Source organism: Carettochelys insculpta, chromosome 24, assembly GCF_033958435.1.
Source record: "Carettochelys insculpta isolate YL-2023 chromosome 24, ASM3395843v1, whole genome shotgun sequence".
Lineage (NCBI taxonomy): Eukaryota > Metazoa > Chordata > Testudines > Carettochelyidae > Carettochelys > Carettochelys insculpta.
Window position 1 is genome coordinate 7218641 of NC_134160.1, and position 23425 is coordinate 7242065.

Sequence of the window (23425 nt, forward strand, 5' to 3'; positions counted from 1 at the left end):
GACCCTCAGCCAGAGATTTGTGTTCTGGAGGTCTGTACAAGCCTGGGGTGGAGGGGAGAATGTTATGGGATACTGTCTGTCTCTGTCCCACAAGTGGTGACAATCCTGGACAAAGATTCAGGAGATCTAGATACATTTCCCATCTCTGTCACAGAGCCCCTGCGTGACCTGTGGCAAATCATTTAATCTCTGTGGCGCTGTTCTGCTTTTATAAAATTAGGATGTTTCATCCCTACGACACAGGGAACATTGAGGGTAAATTAATTTCTAGGGTCAGTGTCATAGGCTCACCTGACTGAGTGAGTACGACTCATAAGAATCTCAACTTCCAGTGTTTGTCTTTTAGCAAAGCTGGACAGGGTACCCAGAAAGTTACTTGAGTAAAAGTACAGCTGCTTTTCGGGAGGAGGGGGTACGTACTTAAGTATAAGTTCCCTGAGTCCCTTTGGAAAACTACTTGAGTAAAAGTATACGAGCGCATGTGCACACATACATCACATCTTTGTAGTGCTCAGGTACCTAGAGTACCCTTTTACTCCAGTAACTCTTGGGGCACTTTTTTCCATCTCTGCTGATAACCATCAGAAAGGGATAGCTGCTCTGAAAGTCTCAGTTACTCAGAAGAAGAAGAAAGACGTAAGCCTTGTTCGGAAAGCTGAATCAAGGGCTGTGTTGATACCCAGTGTGGGCAGGTCAGAAGCGAATGGTGATCAGCAATTATTCAGAGCTATATGAACAGTATGAGAAGATGGACTAACCTGAAGCCTGGGAAGGATAAAAAGATGCTGAAGTGGTAGTTTGATACAGACACACTCAGCGACTGGAGTAAGGGGTGCAAAGGAGTTAACTGCCCTGGGCCCTTTAAATCCCTCCAGAGCCGTGACAGCTGGCTGCCCCCTGACTCCACCCCTTCTGCCAGAGGCCCCACCTCCTCCTGCAGTGTGGAGCCATGTCCCCACCCCCATTTTGCCCAAGGACCCAGTGAGGCGGTTGGCTCCACGTGATATACAAGTGCAGTTAATATATGGAATAAACTACCAAAGGTAACAATGTGAGTTACAGGCACCCACACTGTTTGAAAGGGAGTTAGTTCACTTTTTCGTTGCAGCTCATGCAAAGGGAGGGAACAGATAGCCTGGCCACCTCCAGTTGTTTCGTTTATACGTGTCACTGCAGCACCTTCAAACCCCTGGCATGCAGCAGGATCTCCGTGTGCTAGGCGCTGTACGAACACAGAGGGCAAAGACTGTTCTTTTACGTCCTCTGTTCCTGTTAGAGACACTGCTGTACCTTGCTGCTAGAATGGTGGGTGGAAAGTCAGTGCTGTATAAAGATTCTAGGGTACTCAGCCTTGCGGTAAGTGTCACTCGTTGCCTCTTTGTCGTGGTGTCTTTTCAGGCTGAGGAATTCCGGACGGCGGTGCACATGCTATTGGAATGGTTGTCCGAGGCAGAACAGACCCTCCGCTTCAGGGGAGCTCTGCCTGATGATGCTGAAGCCTTGCAGTTGCTCATTGACATACACAAGGTAATGAGTCACTCGGGAACGGGCAGAAATGTGGATTCAGCCAGTCGGTTTGCACTGCCGTGTTAGAGTAGGGTGGTAGCATGTAAAGTTAGCAGAGCTGCTTTTATTAACCCAGGGCTGGAGAGTCTATATTTGTAACCCCATGTTGGGGGATCTTTGAATTCGGTTTTTCTTTTCCTGGGGCTCCAACATTATGCAGGCCCGAATCCAACCCGCCGCCCCCGTATCCCCAGCACACTCCCAACCCATGGCTGCCCTAGCCCTGTGTTTGTGATGCAGTGCTGGAAGACTTGACTCGCCAGAGGACAAAGAAAGTCAATCCATGGGGTTGTGGGAGACCTCTAGCAAACACTCAGAGCAGGAGTCCCGGGTGGGCTTCATCTGAGTTGCAAAGCAATAGGGCTTGAAACTTGCGTCCCCACGTGACTCCAGCTCGTTGGACTCTCCACCCCCAGTGGGCCCTGGGTTCCAGCTCTGAGTTAGCACTGTTTGAGTGAAGCCAGAGTGGGGGTTAAGCTTCACCCTGTTTCTGAACCTTGGGCTTGCACTGCAGTGTAGACATACCCAGAGCAGCCCTTAATGAAAAGATGTGTGTCAGGAGCCAAGGGCGGTAACTAACTTCTCAACAGCAGCAGTAGCGAGGCACTTGGGTAAGAGTATCAGAGGGGCTGCCGTGTTAGTCTGTATCCACAAAAACAACCAGAAGTCCTGTGGCACCTTATAGACACACAGATTTTTTGGAGCATAAGCTTTCACGGGCAAAGGCCCACACAGACACATCTGATGAAGTGGGTCTTTGCCCACGAAAGCTTATGCTCCAAAATATATAAGGTGCCACAGGACTTCTTGTTATTTTTGGGTAAGAGGTTTTCCAGATGAGCAATTTGGGTATTGTTAAATATCTGTAGTCTGAGCTGGACTGAAGTTGTGATATGAGGCACTGGTGGGGAGTGGGGAATTACACGTGCTCTATAAACCTGGAATGAAAATAACTTTAATCTAAAACTCCCAAGTCACTTTGTTTTGCGTATAAATGGGGAATGTTAAGGGTTGGGTTAGCAGGACTGGGTGGTCTCTGTTTGTGTGACAGCCATTGTTGTTTCTCCGGACGCCTGCTGTTTAGGAGTTCATGAAGAAGGTGGAGGAGAAGAGAGTGGATGTGAACGCAGCAGTGGGGATGGGAGAAGTTATCCTGGCTGCGTGCCACCCGGACTGCATCACCACCATTAAACACTGGATCACCATCATCCGAGCCAGGTTTGAGGAGGTGAGCCACAGGAGACCCTTCCTCATCACTGCCAGACATGGGGTCAGTAATAAAATCAGCAGTTAGTCTCTTCTTTTGGACGTTCCTTTGTGGGAAAGTTCTCTGACACGCGGCGGACAGACAGGGTGATCACAGTGGAGCCTTCTGGCCTCAGAACCTATGAAGCAGCAGCAGAAGTATGTTCTAAACCAGGTTCTTCCCCTGAATTATTGATGTCCTGGTCCTGTCCGCTGGCATCAGTTCTCACAAGTCAGGATTCATCAGCTGGTGAGCCAGCAGGAGTGATAGCTGCCTTGTTTTGCTTCTGGTTATGGGTTTCCTTCTCTGCCAGGGAGAGCGTGACAGAGTAAACACCTCTGTTTTTCACGCTGACGTCCGTTCTCGTTGCTGTTTCCTTCAGGTTCTGACCTGGGCAAAGCAGCACCAGCAGCGGCTTGAGACGGCGCTGTCCGAATTGGTGGCCAATGCCGAGCTCTTGGAGGAACTCTTAGCATGGATTCAGTGGGCCGAGGCCACACTGGTCCAGCGGGACCAAGAACCGATGCCACAAAATATCGATCAGGTCAAAGCCCTCATCTCAGAGCACCAGGTAACGTGAAATAATCCAGCCTCTTTCCCAGAGAGGTGGCTGTCACAAAAGGGCAGCCTTCCTGCTCACTGGCAGACTCCCAGGCCAGCAGCAGGGCAGACAGGAACTTAGCAGGTATCAGCCATGGCAATCTTATCACAGCCGGACCTGCCACTTTTAAACAAAACCAGGAACTTTGTTTTGCTCAGCCTTGGGAGCAAAACATCAGGGCCAGGCCCACCGAGTGCAGGGCGCAGCTGCTCCAGGGCCCAGCATTTCAAAGGGGCTTGGAGTTCCAGCTGCTGCTGCTGCTACGTTGACAGCAGGGGCAGCTGAAGCTACAGGCCGCTTTCAAGTGCCGCTGCCCTGTACAGCTGCAGGAAGAGGGGTCCCCAGCTCCTTGGTCTGAGCCGCCACTAAGTGCTGACTGCCCTAGGACCTGCCACTTCTGCTCTTGGTTCCACTCCTGCTGCGGTGTGGAGCCGGGCCCCGCTCCCACCTTGCCCTGGGCCTATGGTGGCTGTTGGCCTCGCTGATCAGGGCTGGAAATCAAAGCCACTGCTGATGAATAGCTTTACTGCAAAGCCACAGCGCTCATATTCATAGATATGTACTCTTGTATCTGCTACCGGCTTGGATTTTCTCCACGGGAATCCCACACAACAGCTGTCTCAAGTTGAGACGATGAATGTTACAATTCTCCTCTCCCTTTTGCCTTTAACAGTCCTTTATGGAGGAGATGACACGAAAACAGCCAGACGTGGACCGGGTCACCAAGACGTACAAGAGGAAAGCCACCGAACCAGCACATGGACCTTTCATTGAGAAATCCCGTGCCAACAGTAAGTTTGCAGCTTATTGCTATGTACATCCTCTACGGGAGTGAATTCCGAGATGGGGGGAACACACAGGAAACTCACTAGTCTTGCTTTCGTTCTCAGTGAGAAATAACAGCCTGTTTTGCCAACCACTTGGAACTGTATGGGAATTGCCAGGGGGTGAGGAGGGAAAAATGAGGTGGCATTTGCAGTGGTGGCTGTCATATGCCAAGAGCTTTATTCTTCTTTGCCTGTCTGCCATCCAAAGCCTCCTGGCTTTTGTTTATAGAATCATTGAATCCTAGGGCTGGAAGGGACCTCAGGAGGTCATCAAGTCCAGCCCCCTGCCCAAAGCAGGACCAACCCCCACTAAATCATCCCAACTAGGACTTTATCAAGCCAGGACTTAAAAACCTCCAAGGATGGAGTTTCCACCACTTCTCTTGGTAATCAACAAGAAGTCCTGTGGCACCTTATAGACTAACAGGTATTTTGGAGCATAAACTTTTGTGGGCAAAGACCCACTTCGTCAGATGCGTGAGTCTCTTGGTAATGCATTTCACTGCTTCACCACCCTCCTAATGAAATAGCTTTTCCTGATATCCAGCCTACACCTCCCACTAGAGAGGTTGAGACCATTGATCCTTGTTCTGGACACCACTGAGAACAGCCTCTCTCTGTCCTCTTTTAGAGCCCCCCTTCAGGAAGTTGCAGGCTACTATCTAAGGGCACTGAAATGTTTGCATTGTATTTCATTGTTCCAGTTCTGATTCTAGTTGCTCTAGCCCGACGAGCCCCTCCACTCTGATTCTTGCAGCAGAAAGCTCTGTGAGAGCTAGTTGAGGAAGATGAAATCAACAGGAAAAGGGACCCAGGCGGTGCAGAGGTGGGGGTTGCAGACAAATGGTGTCTGTCAAACTGCAATACCACCAGTACTGTTTTGCTGAACAGTACTCGATCTCCCCTTGTCTTTTTTTAAAAGCTTCCAGCTCTCCTGATGGGAAAGCCACTGAGTGATTTTCTATTTAAACAAACCAATGAAGCTATTGTCTTTTTTTCTTTCTTTCTTTCTTTTCTTGGCTCATCCAAACCACACAACCTGGAATATCCCATTTGGCGTATTTTTCTTTCTCTAGGGAAGTCCTTGAGTCAGACTGCCCCTCCTCCCGTGCCAGTGCTCTCCCAGTCAGAAACGAAGAACCCCCGAATTAACCAGCTCTCTGCACGCTGGCAGCAGGTGTGGCTGCTGGCGCTGGAACGCCAGCGGAAGCTCAACGACACTCTTGATAGGCTAGAGGAGGTAATGACCATTATGCTGTTACACTAGAGGCAGCTTACGGTGGAAAAAATATTTGCTGTGTCCTTGAGAGAGAAGGGCACAGCACCTTCCCTTAGCGCCTCCTACATTGCGCATGTCATGGGACTGGACTGCCAGCAAGAAAAACCCATGCTACAAGAGTGCAGGTGCAAGCCATATTCCATAGTAACTGCTGGGTAACCAGACTGGTTGTGCTATTAAAGTTAGTACAGGTTGAACCTTTCTAGTCCGGCACTCCCTCATCCAGCAACGTCCATAATCCGGCCTGATTTCGGTTAGCCGGACGATCACTTAACATGGGTGTAACCAAGTTTCCTGTGGTCCCACAAAATTTGTTTGTAGTCACCGGTTCTGGCGCTCAATATTCTGTGCTATTATGTCCCTCTAATTTACCTCTAAATATCTTCTAAGTGCTCCAGTATCAGTGCAAATGTTGGTAATGCTGCTAGACAATATTGACCTCCCATCATCTGGCAAATTTTCTGGTTCAGCACTGGTCTGGTCCCAAGGGTGCCAAACTAGAGAGGTTCAACCTGTACTTCTGTTGCTAATGAAAGTCAGGCCTGGTTGGAATAAATAATAGTCTAAAAATACAGTGCTACTATGCATGTATATTTTTTTCAAAACCTCTAATATAATTTTTGTTTTTGTTTATGCTTAACAAAGCAGCTATGCCCAGAAGTGAGTGCTTTTGTTTTTTGTTACTTTTTCTGTAGGTCAGTTCAGTTTATCCGTATTAACGTTTTTCTTTGTTCCTTTGGAGCTTTTTTAAAAGCACTAAAACTTTGTTGCTTTGAGTCACTCTGAGCTCTTAGCTGAAAATCAGTCCTCAATGTACTACCCCACAGCTTCACTAATTGAACTGTGATTTAAACTAGTCTCAGTCATTGGCTTGACACTGCAGTTCCAGAGAACTGGACTTGGAAGCATAATTTGAGTCTTGCAGCCCAGATCTGCAGAGAAGCCGTATATAAAGAATTAAATTGGTGAAAGGGGGTAGGCAGGTTGACTTTGTAGAATTACATATTAGTTATCCATGGAGTAACATTGTGGGCCGTTTTGGAGAAGCTGCTGTGCTTTCTGGAAAAAGACAGCAGGAGCTCTGTTTTCAGTTGCTTAGGCAAAAAGCGAGGCATAACAGAGCAGATGTGCAAAGGGGGAAAGAAATTGGAGTTTCCAAATATAAAGGAACTGGATCATCTGCAGGGCAAGTCTGGGGAGAGAACTCTGTTCTTAGAACTCTGCAAAGATATTACTTTTGTTTGTGACTGTGTGTTTAAGTTTGTGTTATATTTGTGTATGTGTATGTTTAAAAGTATGGAAGACAGTTCACTCTTTCCTGTGTGTATGATTGTGTGCACATAGTCCACATGGCAGCTGTCAGATGCGTCGTGTCTCCTGTTCTGTCATGGCAGCTGTGTCTGTGGCTATGATTTTAAGAGGAGTAGCCTAGTTACGCCTTTTTCTAAGAGTTGCTTGGAAGAGGTGTGGAATCGTCAGAAAGTAACTGCCCCCAAAGTCAGCCCCAGTTTGACTGAGTTGCTGAACTCTTAGCTCATCAAGATCTTCTGTAGAGCAGGGGAAGTTTCCTGCCAGTCCTTTCAGCTCCCATTGACTCTCATTGGTCTTTCAGTTGAAGGAGTTTGCAAACTTTGATTTTGACATCTGGAGAAAGAAATACATGCGCTGGATGAATCACAAGAAGTCGCGGGTGATGGACTTCTTCCGGCGTATCGACAAGGATCAGGATGGAAAAATCACCCGACAAGAGTTTATTGATGGAATCTTAGCATCCAGTGAGTCTTGATCTGTTCATCCTGTTGTTCTACTGGGGAAGTAAAAGGTTAGCCGGAAAGCGTTCTGCTTACTGGAATGCTTACGAGCTAACTGATGGTGTTCAAATCCCAGCTGCAGGCCAGATGGATCCTTGCCCCGGCGGGGGTAAGCAGAATCTGGCAGCCACTGCAGGCAGGGTGGCCTAGAGCAGTCCCCACTGCACTGGCCAGCTGGAACCTAGCCCTGGATGGCCTGCCCTGGCCCACCAGAGCAACCTCAATTAACTGCTATAATTTTAATTGTTTCACCGGGTGACTGTTTTAACCTGTATTACATCCTTGCCTTTGCAAAACCAGATAAGCCCATCCCTGAGAAAGTTCAGTCGTTCCCACCTCTGCTGGGGAAGACAGCTGTGAAATAATCATCCGGCAGTCTCGCCCCACGTGTTAGCTGTTGTTGCTTGAGGCCCGGGCTCTGTATTGTACTCTGAAACTCAAGTAATGACATGGCCTGATTCCTTTCCTCTGGCTATTGTGATGTAGACTCCTGGAAAGGAAGCATGTGGGTGGGTGGATGTGTTTGGGGGGAGGAAGACAATAGAGTACGTGCCCTTTGCACAGCTGTTGAGAGGAGAAGATGCAAGGAGTTTTCTGTTCTCAGACCGTAATACATCTCTGTTGTGTGTGTTTCTTTTTTGGTGCAGAATTCCCCACCACTAAGTTAGAGATGACTGCCGTGGCTGACATTTTTGACAGGGATGGGGATGGCTACATTGACTACTATGAGTTTGTGGCTGCTCTCCATCCGAACAAAGATGCTTACCGACCAACCACAGATGCTGACAAAATTGAGGATGAGGTACGGAGAGTCTAAGGAGCGTAGTATTTGAGTGGGTATTAGATAGGGCTTTGGTTTTTCAGTGGGCCAGCTTCTAAAATAGGTATCCAATAAGCAAAACCTTGATGAGCACCTAGAGAATCAGTGGCACTGACCTGAGATCAGTGTTCGAATATTTGGAATGTAAAACATTTTAAAGTTATAATCTGTATTTTATGCACAATATACTGCATTCCATGTAGCCAGTAGAAGAGACGAAATCTCTTCCTCCCTGACCTCTGTCTCTCTCATTTGCAACAGGTCACAAGGCAGGTGGCCCAGTGTAAGTGTGCAAAGAGGTTTCAAGTGGAGCAGATTGGAGAGAATAAGTATCGGGTAAGAGGAAGAAATCCACATTTACCACAATAGTACAGATTTTCCCAACTCCTAGGCCAGGTGTGAGCCCGCCAGGGAGAAGTCTTAGTTTTACTTCTTTTATAGCAACCTGTTTTTTTTGTACTCTGCAGAAACTTCACTCTTCAAAGGACTGAATCAGAATTTTTACCTCTGTTAGCCTCTTACCTTCAGGGATGTTAAGCCCCGAGATTGCACTAATAATGTGCACTCAGGAATCTGAAACGTACGCCTATCTTGGGCTCTGTGGTGAGGGAATAGCATGAAGGGTTTAGAGACTAGGTCCTTATTCTCCAAGTTGACCTGAGAGTCTCTGGAGGGGAGCGTTTCTGGGGAAACTGCAGCAGTGTGCCATTAATGAAGCATGCTGATTCCTTGTCATCATAACCAGTGTTACTGTAAACTGAGTGCATGGTGGCCCCCAGGAGAGATTCAGGTGCCACCCAGCTGATTAGCCAAGTACCCAGGGCCACCCACAGGGGGCACCATGCATGGTGCATATCCACACATGCTTTGGTGCACATAACATTTATTCCACCTGTGGACGTTAAATATTAGAGGGAACACTGGTCATAAGTTTATGGGCCTACTGGCTGGGGTTGGTTTCTCTATCCCATGACATGAGAGCACAATGGAGGGGATAAATATGGACAGCTGGTTATAAATGTCCATGATGTTCTCTACCTGTGACTCTTTTTGGGACGCGGGCAAGGGAAGAGTCAGCGTGCTCTCCTGGTCCATATAGTCTTGGATCTGCCTGGTACCACAAGGACAAGACAGTCGTAAATGTGCCAGTGTACTCAGAGGCTTAGCTCTCTTGCTGTCGGAGATGTTGTCTCTACAGATCTCATAGTCCAGGCCTTCAAGTTTCATGCGTGTACATTACACCTATGCTTGTGTAGCTCATTTCAAAAAAAAAAAAAAAGTGCAAAATGTTTTGTGTAATGGATCTGTTTCAAGGTAATTCCTGTTTTTAATTTCACATTGTTCGCTGGGATGGACTGGCAGCAAACCATAGTTTCCTGCATTGTCTGCATTTTAGGCAGAGAGGAGTTAAGATAGCAAAATGTGGACACCCTAGAATTTCCTACTTAGGCAAGTCTATGCTCCTGCACTACATCAGCTGGCATAATTCCTCCAACTCCACAAGAGGCAGACTTTACATTGGTAGTTTTGTTCGATTGTACTATAAAGATTGAACCTCTCTACTCTGACACCCTCGGAACCTGACTGGTGCCAAACCAGAGAATTTGCTGAACAATTGTTTGGCTAGCAGCATTACCCACACTGCCACTGCTGACTGGCCTCTTAGAAGACATTTAGGGGTAAATTAGAACTAAATAACAGCACAGAGCAAGAGTGAGGACTCATGGCTGGAAACAAACTTCATGGGACTACAGGAAACTTGGCCACAGCCATGATAAGTGGACATCTGGCTAACTAATATCGTGCCAGGCCATGTATGTTGCCGGACCAGATAGCACCAGACTAGAGAGTTTCAACCTGTATATTCCGAGGGTGGCTTTTTCCACACTGTCGTATAGAAAAAAACCCTCATTTGTTAATTTGGTAGTGACAAATTACGTCGTCTGCTGTAGGAACAGTGAAGAACAGTTAGCATGTCAAATAACATGGAGTGTCCTGATTTTTAACTACCTGTGGTTAACTAAAATTGTCGTGATTATTGCACTGTTAAAGCCTATAAAATGTTTTCTTGTTTTTCTCCCCATCTTCTCTCCTCCTGACGTTCTCCCCACCCCAATTCTTTCTCTCCATAGTTCTTCCTCGGCAATCAGGTATAGTGTGCCTTGCAATGCTGTCTTTCATTCTTTTTAACAAACATCGCTTGGTGTGCGTTTATAATACCAGTCTTGTTGCTGTGGGAAGATGTGATCTAAGATTGCTGTGTAAGAGCTTGTTATGCTGCTTGGCAGAGCCTGGTATACAGAAAGACGCATGCAATGCCAAATGGTAAAACTCCTTGGAAGAAAGAAGTCAAAAATTTAATTGGAAAATTGGAGATCTACAAAGATGAATTTAGTCTCCGAACTGCCTCAGTGATATTACAATTTATGGAATCATTCATGTGAAAGGAAACATGTAAAGTACTGGGGGAACCCAGCGCTCGTGGGAGACTTGTCTGAGAATACCATTCTCTCACAAGTCTCTCTCTACTGCTGGAGGACGCTTTTAAAAGGCTAAAATCTTCTGAACAGACTGTATACCAGGATCTGGACAGGTTTGACTATAACAGTCACTATGGAATGAGAAGCTGTATTCACGTGGTTAATCTCTTAGGTAACAATAACTAAACCTTCATTCCCAGCTTCACCAACATGGGTAACTCATAACTGGAAAAAGGTTCATGAAAAATTGCATGTACCTACCTTTATATTCTGATCTGTGTTTAATATTATGGCAACTGAAGGCTGACTAGAACACAGGAACTCCATTAATGCTGAGACTGGAGTGATGTGTCTCCTCACAAGAATACAGGCCCCGTTTGAACAAAAAAGGGAATCTAACCGTCTGAACTACTCAGGATTTTGAATGCAGAAAGATGGCCTCTAAATATGGGGCCAGGAAAGAAAGAAATCTGAATTATGTAAGTGAAGGAAAGGACAGAAACCTGTTTCCTGTTTATTCTAGATAGAGACAAACCCTTGAAGGGAGTTATAAAAATCTATCTAATATTACAGTAAAATTTTAATGTGAGAAGACTGAAGCAAGGTGTGTAACTTCTGTTATGACCACGGAAGGCCAGATTCTCCACTCTGCAATGTTAGTGTGAAGAGGCTACAAAGTTTGTATTTCCAGCTAAATTATTCAGTTAATGTAGAGCCTGAGCAGCAAAGAGGTGTGTCCATAGAGCCTTTGTCCTCCAGCAAGCCTCAGCAGGCATAAATAACGCTTTCTAGCTATAGGTAGTTGGCACAGCATCTGTGCCAGGAGAGGAGTGTTGCCCCATGGCCCGGCTGTGCCCAGCACATAACTGGGTGCAGCTGAGAATCTAGCCCAGAAGCACTGAGACCAAATATCGGTCTCTAAAGCCAGACAGCCTGCCATTCCAGCCTTCCAGCCCCTGACTGCTTAGCACCAAAGACTGTCCGTTCCTGTCAAAAGACCGTACATTCTGTGGTTTGTTGGCTCTCCAGAGAGCAGAGCCGAGCTGACAACCCTGCCACTCTAAAGCTAAATAAACTCCAGCTCTTGCTTGCTGGGGGGAGCCGGGTGGCAGGATCCCTTCAGGAACAGACACTGCCTGCAGCTCCACATTAAAAGAAGCCCACCCCTCGGCCCCAAGCCTGTGCAAAGGTGGGGTGTCTGCAAAGTACGCATGGAACTGTGGAAGAGTTGCGAGAGGGATTCTCTTGAGAGAAGAGGACATGTGAGATGATTGGAACAGGAACAGGAAACCTTACTCCTGCATTGTCCCAGTGTCCCCTAATTCTCTCTCTCTGCAGCCGTCAATCTAGAAGTGTCTTGAACGCAGCAATAATTTTTTTTTACCTCAGTCACCTCTCCAGTAACTTACTCCTATGTTTAGCACTACTTGCCTGAAAGTCCTTCCCCCCACGTGCCCGATAGTTACTCCTTATTTCCATTTGGTCTCCTTCTTAATCTGTTCTCCGTGTTAAAAAGAGAATCTCACTTACCGATGTCTTCATAATTCTGGTGACAAGTATCAGAGAGGTAGCCGAGTTAGTGTGTATCTTCAAAAACAACAAGAAGTTCTGTGGCACCATCTTTGCCCATGAAAGCTCATGCTCCAAAATATCTGTTGGTCTAGAAGGTGCCGCAGGACGACTTGTTGTTTTTCGTAATTCTGGAAATCTCTGTTAGATCGTCCTTGAAGTTTTTAAAGGCCATCAGTCCAGTTTCCTTAACTCTCACTCCTGGCTTAAGCGCTTCAGACACAGTGGTATCGTCCAGGGAGCAGTACTGGTCACAGTAGGCCAGGTGGAGGTCTTCTACGTGTTAGGGGTCACCGGTAAATGTTAGGAGAAGGTGAGTCTGTAGAGCAGTATGTGCAAAGACCCGGCTGGACACTTTTAATAAATGGCCAGGTCAGGTTGCAAGGGGAAGTGGCAAGGGAGATGTGTTTCTGTTGATTCAGGGGTACGTTGGAGGGTGTTTTGCAGTTGGAATGATTTTAAATTCCTGATGGACATGATAATCACTAATCAACACTCTGGGACTCGAGCCTTAGATTTTGACGTTCTGGATTCCCGGTAATCGGGTGACTCTCCTGTGGTGGCTCTCTCTTGCTGGTGGCATCAAGGCTGAGGCTCGGTAAAAATGCTCACGTCTCAGACTGGGTGAAGAAGTTTCATTCTCGGTGGTGATGCGGCACAGCTCACATTTGCTCTGCCAGCCTTCAGTGATATGTCAGGTATCTCTCTTCTAAGCAGATTGCATCGGTGAGCAGTAGGGTGTAGTAGGGAGAGCACTGGGAGCAGGACTAGCTCTGCCATGTGATGTTAGGAAAGTCACGCCCCCTCCCCTTTGTGCCTCAGTTTGCTCATCTGTAAAATGGGGGCTGTGACACTCTACCCGCTTCGTAGAGTGCTTGGAGACTTGCTAATGAAAGTGCTACATACAAGCCGTGTGGTGGTGGTATATTATTATTATTCCTGAAATAAAAGGCAAAGCAATTAAATTCTGTTTCTTTGGGTGAAACCCTCAAAAGATCAAATTTAGAAACTCATTTGCACTTGGCCATTCTTTGGTCTGCATTTGAATTTCTCAGCTTTTTTTCTTTGGCATTAGCCCATCTTACTAGCATTGTCTTGAGTTTTATTAGATGAACAAGTCTCATAAATTGACCCCAAAGTGAATTATTCCCACAGAACATAGAACGTTTTAATCTATTCAAAGAAGCCCTGAACATTAATATAAGCTTTGAAAAATGGTTAGGGTTCCAAGCAGCATTTCCAATGCTGTTGTAGTGATTTTACTAACCCTGATGCAGTCTGCTTTGGAGAAGAGCAGTGTCTCCATTTTATATCCTTGTTATTTGACCTGCTTCCCTATTGGTTCCACAGTTTGGTGATTCCCAGCAGTTGCGGCTGGTCCGTATTTTGCGCAGCACTGTCATGGTTCGAGTTGGTGGAGGATGGATGGCTCTGGATGAATTTTTAGTAAAAAATGACCCTTGCAGAGGTAAGGAAGAACCTGTTTCTTAGTAGATATTTATAAATTGTTTTTCTTCTGTTATGTATCTATGTAATTGTATCAGACCATTCATCTCTACAGTAGTTGTAAAATCACTGGGTTGCCCAAGTCACTCCACTGAAACACGTCTCCTCCATCTTTTGGCTTGTGTGAAGAAAGGGCAATCTGGAGCAAATAGGAGCTAAAGAAACCCCCAAAACTGAGTGGTTTTACAGCAAGCCTCTCAATATTTTGTAGTGGTCTTAAATCCCCAGCTTCTGGAGTCATGTGAATATGTTACCATTTCAGTTTTCATTTCAAAAGAAACAAATAATTTGGTTGCCCACGTGGTTGCTGAGAAAAGCTTGAAAAATGTGATCTGAGTGCACCTGAAGGTGCGAAAAGTAGAAGGCAAATAAATAAAAATAACTCAGTGCATTGTTTGTGTAAAATTGCATCATTTTAAGCCAGTCACATGATTTTTGAACCCCTGGAATGACAGTATTGTGATATGAACCCTTTGCAAAGGGTCCTCCAGAAAATCCAAACCTTGAGTGTCAAAGAGTTAAAATTAGTTATTAGTTACCCTGCATAGAAGGAAAATTCTTTTTACTACAAATTACCTCGTTGACATCCATTTCTGTACAGTTTTTTTCCAAATGTTTATTTTCAGTAGAGGGTAAAACAAGAAGGTATTTTGTTCTTGAAATCCTGACCCTGAGTAATATTTATACAACTGTAACTTAAACATGCAGTGGGAAGACTGCAAAGAACGCTGGGTATTTCTTTTTTGCAGTTTAAATCCCTCATTTTCATTGGTTGTCCGTACTCTTCATTGATGGTCCGAAACTGATCTCTCGCGTGCATTTGTCTTTGCGTTGGTGGCTTGTGCCAATTTTAGCAGAATTTTAGCTTTTGAGGACTTGTGCATCTTTTACAACAGTTGTCTGCATGGCTTCCACTGTAAACGTTACTGTTAAAAACCCAGTGTGCTGATATATGACTGCTCTTTTGGAGAGAGGTAGTAAAAACAGTTCCAGTTCCACACACGTGTAGGTAAAATCAGGGATAAGAAGCCTCTAGACAAAAATTACAATCTCTCTTGCGGGTAAGTGTGATGATGGAGGACACAGCAACACATTGGAAAGAAAACATGAATGGTATTTAAGGGCAATGGTGCTGTTTCCGGCTTTGTTAATGCCTAAAAACTTTCCTGCAAGATTCCAATTACCAATTCTTTCTTCCCTGCCGGCCCTGCTGTGAGGGGTGAAAAGGAGCCGTCCTTCAACTGTGCATTTCTTTCATGACCAGTGTCTGCTTTTTCCTGCGCTCTGTCCATTTCCTTGTATGTGTGTGTTTTCTTTATTCTAGTTCACCACCCCGGAAGTAAAATAAAGCGCTCTGATTCCAGCTCTTCGATTGCCAGTCAGTCTCCGATAGGTTGGCGTTATTTTTGCTTTATCACTCTTGCCCACCGCCTCTCTCCCATTGTCGAGAATGGCTCTGCTGCTTGACCCAGCCTGCCTGCCTGCCCTACCCCATCTGCTGCCTTTGTGAATGCTGTGACACAGTGGAACTGCAGCTTCTATACATGTTAACAATATTGAGACTATTCTAGCTGAGACATATTAAAACAGTTTTTAACTAAAATCAGCTCTCAGAAAACTGAGTGGTGTGTCAGAGACTGAACTAATCAAGGAGGGCTCTATAGACTAACAGATTTATTTGTGCATAAGCTTTCATGGGCAAAAGCCACTCTGTCAGATGCATGGAATGGAAATGCATGTGACTAAATTTATTTTTTTAACCTGTAAAAGCTGATGCCCAAATATATTGGTCATTCTGTAAGGTGCCACAGGACTACTTGTTTTCTGCAGATACAAATTAACACTGCTACCCCTCTGAGACTTGAAAAAAAACACACACTCTACATATGTCTTTTTAAACTCAGATTTACAGGTAGACGTTTTGGTCATTTTGCTTTCTACACCCTAGGTATGCATCTGGCCTGAATTACCATATTATCTAAATACCTCACAAGCTTAATATATTTACCAGTGAGGTACTGTAGTAGTGTTTCCAAGGACAGATGGGAAACCGAGGCAGACTGATGAAGGGAATTAGCCAAGGTGTCACAGGGCATTTGTGGGTAAACTGAAAACTGAACCCAGCTCTCCCAAGCCTGCAGCTAGCGCCCTACTCACTTGGACCATTTTTCCTTTCTTACTCTGCTCCCTAGGGAAAAATTGGAATCGGGGGGGCGTTTCTTTTCCCCTCTGGATTTTGAAGTGTTGTATCTGTGAGTGTGTCTCCTGGATCAATGTTTTTTATGGTCGAAAAAGGTCAGGGACAGGGTCAGGATGAGGGTGTCTTGAGAAGGAACAAGTCCATTTGGGCTTGATGTGTGACTTTTGTTTGAAAAGAATAAGATGAAGCCCGTTCCTCATTTTACATATTTATTTCTAATTATACAATAATAGGCATTCCCCCAGCAAGTCCTAGACACCCACATAGGATATATCAGCTCCCATTATTCATGTATAGATGTTTCTGAATGTAAAGATAGCTAGCTTATGTTGATGGTACGTGAGGCAGGGGTTACAGAAACCTACTCCACAGCGAGTTTTGAAAACACTGGGTTGTCTTGGGTTTAGTTTTTATGTATCTGTGCAGAGAATCATCCTGGGGTTGAGCTGTGTAGCTCGTGTGTTGCTATTCTGTGCAGACATTGGAGCAGCTGTGATGGTGGCATACAGTGGACTATGCCAAATGCTACCTGTCTTGAACTGAATTGCACTGAGAGGTTCCTTCAGACCATTTCTGGGCATATGCCTTTTAAAAAAATAATTTGTACTATAATTAGGGTGACCACCTGTCCTGTATGGACGTCCTGTGGGACGGTCCCCTGTTTGGGATGCCAGAAAGGCATCCCGACTTATTTTTCAAAAGGTACTTGTAGTACCCAGAGGCACTGAGACCTCATCTGGGGTGAGTAAAGTCTCTGCTTTACAGCCTCAGCTGAGAGCCAGCTGGCCTTTAGCTCATGTGGCGGAGTGCAAGGCTTTAGACCCTATGCTCGCAGGTTCTGTCCCTGGGGCCGGTAACCCAGATCTGTCGGCGTTACATACTCATTGTCCTGTATTTGGGCCATCTCCCCATCCCCACCACCTTTTCTACCGTGGCGGGAGTCACTTCCCCAATCCTCCGGGAAGCAGGGGAATTGTGGGCAGCTGACACTTCCCCAGAGCTCCCAGGGAGGCTGGTAGCTGTGGCTTCCCTGGGGGAATCCCCAGTGGCTGCTGCTTCTCCGGGGTTCTGGGGGAGGGCCAGCAGCTGCCACCTCCTTCCCAGGGCTTGGAGCAGCTGCCACTTGCCCCCATATCTCCCTGTCCCATATTTGGGACAGGGAGATATGGTCACCCTAACTATAATAGGGCCTAAAAACTCCTACTGAGATCAGGACCTTAACATGCTCTGTGGTGTAAAAGTGAATAAATGATTCAATCCTTGTCCTGAATGTAAATGGTCAAGCTGCAAGGGCAGTTGGAAATAGAGGCCCTGGGAGAAGAGTGAGTTGCCTGAGGTCATGCAGATAGTGGCAGAGCTGAGAATAACTCCTGGTCTTCTCAGTCTCCCAGTCCAGTTCCGACCAACTTCCATGATGAATTGGGGAAGGAAAATGTTTGTGTTAAATCTAACCTAAAAGCAGAATCATAGGACTGGAAGGGAGCTTGAGAAATCATCAAGTCTAGTTCCCTCATGGCAGGACTAAATATTACCTATACCAGTGGTTCTTAACCTTCTCACTAGTGCGTACCCCCCAAGCCCCCTCACAAACCATTCGTGGATCTCCGAATACCCCCACCAAACCATTTGGGGACCCCCAACAAAGCCAATTCTAGCTGCTATGGACACTTCATGAAATGAAAAAGGAAACCACAACATAGGCTTTCGGACAGTAATTAATACCATTATTGGAAGATACTTAATCATTGTTTGTAACTTTGCAATTTATTTAAAACTTATTTTCTATGATTGTTTTTATTTACCTTTCCTTTTTTTTACACACACACACACGCACACACACACACACACGGTGTTCACAGAACCCAGGTTGGGAACCACCGCTGTAGACAATCCCTGACAGATTTTTGTCCAGCTTGTTCTGAAAAAGCTCCCATGATGGAGATACCCCAACCTCCCTAGGAAAATAGGGAGAATTTTGCAGGGGATAAAAAATGTTCCCAGAAGGCATTCCTCTGACTCCTGCTTATTGTATCACTTGATGGCTAAGTCTGCATCAGGTAGTCTGCTAATAAACCCAGGCCTTTTTGTGCTCTGTATCATTTTTGCCTTGGCACATTACATTGGCATTCTGTGCCATAAGACGGAGCATTCCCCTTGTGCATGGAAGGAATCTCTGCTGTGTTTCTCGCTTATTGCTTTCAAATGCCAGAAAGGAGCACTGATCGCATTTAATGTCCTCCTAGTAGCACAGGTACACATGCAAAAGATGCAGCAAGGACTGTCACTCTCATGTGGGCGTTCACAGTCACAGTCGATGCTGCAAATGATGATCCCAAATGGAACTACGAAGGGCGTGATCCGTAGTCTACGTAGGCTGAAGGATGCCTACTACATAGTAGCACAGGAAACCCCGGCACGCAGAGCAGTTGAGATGTATATTGCTAAAGCTTTAAAAATAAAAAAGCAGATGGTGCTGCTGCTTTAAGAGGGACTTTTATATTCTCCATGTCTTCTCTTCTGGAGAAGACAGTGCAGGAAGAGTGTGACGGAGGGTGAAAGGTGGCAGCAAGAAGCCTTCGGCGGCTGAGATCCTTGGAAGGGGGAATGAGGCAAATGCAATTGAGTGGAAGCATGAAATTTGTGACTGGAATTCAGATTTTTTTTAAAACAATTTTGCCATGGGCTGGTGGTGGATTCTCTGCCACGGGCAATGTTTAAGTGAGTGTTTCTCTAAAAGAGCTGCTCTCATTCAATCAGGAGTTAATCCGGGGCAGTCCTATGGCCTGTGTTATACAGGAGTCAGAGTAGACAATCACAGTAGTCTCTTGTGGCCTTGGTAATGAATAAAGGTAGTGATATTTTAGGCTGCAGTATGTATTATCTGGTAAAGAGACACAACAGTTCTGCATACCCCAAAGGAAACTACCTGGAAATTTCCTTGTGGTTCTGAGCACATCAATATTAGAGAGATGTCAACCAACCAGCAGGCATGCATAGAAGAGTGTGATTAGAGGCTGGAAGAAATTGACTTAGGAAGAAAGGAGTGAACCGAATAAAATAGCTTAACTGACTCTTGGTTAAGGAAGAGCCTTAATAAGCAGGTGCACTGCTTAAAACTCCGGTGTCCAGCCAGTTCTGAAGCAGTAGCCATTGTAGTTGAGTGGCTGGTATTTTGGGCTGCAGTAAAATAGGGGTGAGCAAAAATTTTATGTCAGGTCCCACTTTTCATCCCTGCAGTTAGCCGGGCCTGCCCAACCTGTGTGATGTAACCCAAACTGATGCAAATTTCAGTTATGTTCCTGTAAAAAAAACCCCAAAAAACCTTTTGGCATGCGTAAGAAAATACGTCTGTAGGATGTAAAAACTTTGACTCAGTACAGAAATGGGAGTGCACATCTATAAGCACAGTAGCCGATTTCAACGTTTTGAAAGAGGTGGATGAGCCTGAGACCCAGCAGCCAATCGTGCTGCGTCCCCCTTATGAAATTTCACCCCCCCCACGGACCCACCCCCCACTTTGCACACTCATGTGCTAAGAGATGCAGTCGTCCTATACACCCCAAAGGAGACTAACTGTAAAACTCCCCCCTTTCCACTGTAGTGGCTACTGCTCTAGCGAACAAGCCACATGAGTCTGAAAATATTTTTATTGTTCAAGCCACCTAGCCGCACTCAACTGGCCAAATAGCCACATGTGGCTAGCGGGTTGGACACCATAGGCTGAGAAGACATGAGCACCAAGGTGAGAGGAGAGCTGTTGAGAGCATAATAGAGTGGAGTTACAAAGGAGTCGAGCGTGTGTATCGAGAACAAGTTCCCAAGAAGGAGACTGGTTAGAATGTGAAATTCCCTCCCCAGACTTTCCTGAGATAAAGGGACCAGTGCTGATGCGTTAACCGAGCTGAGAGACTCCAGAGGAGCACAGCTCCCAGCATACGCAACACCAGGACTCCTGTGGCAGGGAGAGTAACGTGTGAGAGCGAGAGAAGGGACTGGAGTCTGTCCTTCCTTATCCCAGCTCTCGGGGAGAGAGGAAAAAGGAAATGCTTAACAGTCCTTAGCCACTACAGTCTCTTCCTTATGGGAAACCGGTTTGGTCTGGTAGTCCTCAGTATATCCCTTTATCTTAGCACAGTCTTGGGGATGTTAATTGCTTCTGATTATCTTCCGAAGCTCACGCTAAATATCCTTTGCTTCCTCCCGCTGCGGCTTTGTTTCCGAAATCAGCATGATTGGGAAGCGGCGCTTGCTTCCTGTAAGCTCCCAAATTTATTAGCGCACCTCTGCTTCCTTATCTCCACTGTTACGGCTGTGCTACGGGTGCGTTAGGATGCTGACACCAGGGCTTTTTCCATCTCTAGGTTATCTCAGAACAAGGCTTCCACCCTGCAGTTGCTTCTTTGTCTTTCAAGTCTAACACGTTGAATCTAATATTGCTCCTTTGTCCTCTAAGGCTTTGTGCATGGCCTTGCTCCTACCTACTTAATGAATTTGCTGCCTATATACCTGGTGAGTTTCTCCACTAACGGCCTCTGCTGATCTTCTCTCAGGACCTAGGACTCGCATTGTTATCCCATTGCTAGCTACAGAGAGACCTTCCACTTGCTGGGATGTTCAGATCCGTATATTAGATCTGACCTCTGATAAGAGTTGCAGCTTATGTGAGTGCAGGAACACGACCTTTCAGGGCAGTTCTGCTCCGGATTTTTAAACTGTCCTAAGAATGTCCTCAGCCATTGAGCTGACTTTATTTAGACTTGTACAATAGGCCCACGACACGCATAAAAGCTGCGGGGTAGTGGTTGAACTCAGGGACCTCCAGCGTTCTCTTGCCTGCAATTGGCCCACTGACTTCCTCGCAACAGAGTGAGAATGCTGCTGGGGTCTCACTCCGCTGTGACCACATGGGGAGCCGTGGTAGGGTGGAGATGGGGTTTCCAAAGCATTGCAAGGACGCACACTAATCTGATGTCTGACGTTTCGGTATGTCTCCCTGCAGCTAAACAGGACTCTGGTGAAACTCCTCAGTGCTTTTCTTTTTACAGCCTGTGCTTTGTTTCCTCTTTCAGCACGAGGAAGGACCAACCTCGAACTTAGGGAGAAGTTCATTTTACCCGAGGGAGCCTCGCAGGGAATGACACCTTTCAGGTCACGGGGTCGAAGGTCAAAACCCTCCTCTCGGGCTGCCTCGCCCACACGATCCAGCTCTAGCGCTAGCCAGAGTAATCACAGCTGCACATCTATGCCATCCTCTCCAGCAACGCCTGCTAGTGGGGCCAAGGTAAGGCTGATATACCTAGCAGCTTGCTTTGCCTTCCCGCTGCTCACACCTACTCAAGGAGGCCAGGAGCTGAAGAATTGGGTGGGAGAGTTCATCAGCGAATCCATGAATGGCAGAGCCTGGTTTATACTAATACTTGGTGCTGGGGTAAACCCATTGTCTGCACAGTCCATATTTTAAAATCTTTCCTTCTACATGTGTCTTCCCACTTTGCTACATATGGTACACCTGCAGGTGTACTGTGTATCATTGGTAGAAAGAACAGAACAAGTCCTGAGACTTGTTTCTGTTCTTTCTACCAATGATACACAGTACACCTGCCTGCTGAGGTCAGCAAGGTTATTCTTATTTTTATGTTCTCATTGTAACTCTTGGGACCATTCCTCATTCTCCTATCTTCCACAAGTCAGAATTTCTTCACCGTCAGTGTGTGCCGTAGCAGATCCACCTTGGACGTCACTGTTCACACAAGCAGCGGGCTAGCACAAAGGAGGAAGAGGTTGCCTTCTCGTGTCTCCTTTTCACCATATGCCGCCAACGTGCATTTTATTTTGTTGTCCGTTTCTTTTAGCATTTATGTATTTTCTGTTTGTTTTTTCCCATTCCGGATTCTGTTCTGTTCCATTTTCACTCATTTTCCATCTCTTTTCCCCCCTTTCTCCCTCTCTTTCCTTTGGATTTTCCATTTCACAGACTCCACATCACTTCTCTCGCTGTTATGACAAACCCTGGTTGGTAAACAGTAAAGCTGGCGCCCCTCACAGGGGCTTCGATAATTCCGACGCCCACCTGTCCAGCTCCGAGGTAGAGTATGGCTCTGCTAGGCAAAGGCCCTGTTAAAAGGGAGGAACGCGGCTGCTTCCTTCTTCTGTTTTAATGCTTTTCTTTTATTATAGCAGCGCTTGTTGGCACAGCTAACGCTGAGACTGTTGGCGTTTTTCAGTGGTTCCTAACTCGGCTTAAAAAGAAATTCAGGCAACAATGAAACTCAATGTGCAAAATGCCAGCAATCAATTTTTCCCCCCTTTTGAGTCATTTTAAAATGGTAACTTATGAGACTGCAAAAAACAATGTAACTTTTCTTGGCTTTGGCCGTAAGTTTAGCATTCAAAAGAAGACCGTAATGAAAAAACAGAGCCTCTTAATATTTAAAATAAAATCACCGAGTTAGCACGTGAAAATCAGCTACAGTGCATGCACAGTAACCACTTTTCCTGTAGATTTCACAGGCATATACACCTATCAACCTATTATGACATATCTGATGTGTCCAATAACTCCCACACTGTAATGAGATCTCTGCAATACTCATACAGAAGGGTGAATTCAGGTTGCAGGCTGATGTTCTAGACTGACCTTAAAATTTTCTGACCTCTGGGAACTGGTGGTGGTTACAAATTGTAATGTAAATTCTGGTGGTTTAAATTAAAATTGGTCGTTCCTGTCACACTTGATCTTCCCTTGGAAATAGTTTCTGAAACTTTGTTACTGAAAAGTCAAACATAATTTCTGAAATGGACAGAATGATCATGTGTTACCATAAGAAAGGCCTTGGGAAGATGTGGAACAGTTGTTAATTAAGTCTGAGCAAGGTCCGGGATCAAAAGCCCCAGTAATTACTGAAAATGAGAAAAAGAGGCGCTCTCAAAACCAAAACATGCTAGAGAGAAATGTATGTAGACAGTAGAGCCAACAGCCACCACCAGCTTGAGGTCAAGGAGCGGGGAGGGGCTGCTCCATGGCCCAGAAGGGTCGGGGTCTTAGGTGGAAGAGGCGGGGCTGAAGGCAGTCATGATGTTGGGCCCTCTCCTCCCCTCCCCACCCCCGAGTTGCACAGAATGGCGCTTCCATGTCTGCCGCCGTTACCGCAGTAGCTGTGTCCGGGAGCTCTGGGCCCTCTCTTGGAATTCTGGGCCATGGCGCATTTGCCTGGCTTGCCCTGCCCCCCATCAGCAGGCCTGTATGTGTAGACAGAAACTACTTGCAACTTATTTCAAGCCTCAATCCACTGTTTGGTTTTGGTCCTATTCAAAGGTGTGTTTGGTGCTTTAAAACTCATAGTAGATGGAACTGGCCTTTATCCAAGGAGGCAACCCTCTTCCTTGACTTTCCCTTCACTTCCTCTCCATTTGCTGTAGTTTCACAAGACAGAAAGAAATTAAAATCCCTCAGCTTCACCTTTAGAGGGAGTTGGGGGATATCTCTTGCCACCTGCTTGTCAGAAGATTTTTTTTCCAGA

The 23425-nt window shown here is 46.0% G+C and overlaps 1 protein-coding gene across 19 annotated transcripts in view; it reads left to right on the forward strand.

Moving 5' to 3' along the window:
• Nucleotides 1-23425, forward strand: part of MACF1 (microtubule actin crosslinking factor 1) — a 317553-nt gene that overhangs the window by 287596 nt on the left and 6532 nt on the right. For 10 of the 19 annotated variants that reach the window (XM_074976442.1, XM_074976451.1, XM_074976452.1 and 7 more), the window contains 13 exons: nt 1399-1527; nt 2651-2794; nt 3195-3383; nt 4087-4204; nt 5317-5480; nt 7132-7294; nt 7978-8132; nt 8412-8486; nt 10283-10300; nt 13550-13667; nt 15030-15098; nt 20975-21186; nt 21880-21990. In XM_074976442.1, the coding sequence (XP_074832543.1) occupies nt 1399-1527; nt 2651-2794; nt 3195-3383; nt 4087-4204; nt 5317-5480; nt 7132-7294; nt 7978-8132; nt 8412-8486; nt 10283-10300; nt 13550-13667; nt 15030-15098; nt 20975-21186; nt 21880-21990 (1665 nt within the window). The remainder of the gene's footprint in view (nt 1-1398; nt 1528-2650; nt 2795-3194; nt 3384-4086; nt 4205-5316; nt 5481-7131; nt 7295-7977; nt 8133-8411; nt 8487-10282; nt 10301-13549; nt 13668-15029; nt 15099-20974; nt 21187-21879; nt 21991-23425) is intronic. The other 9 variants (XM_074976457.1, XM_074976455.1, XM_074976459.1 and 6 more) reach the window with 6 other exon arrangements.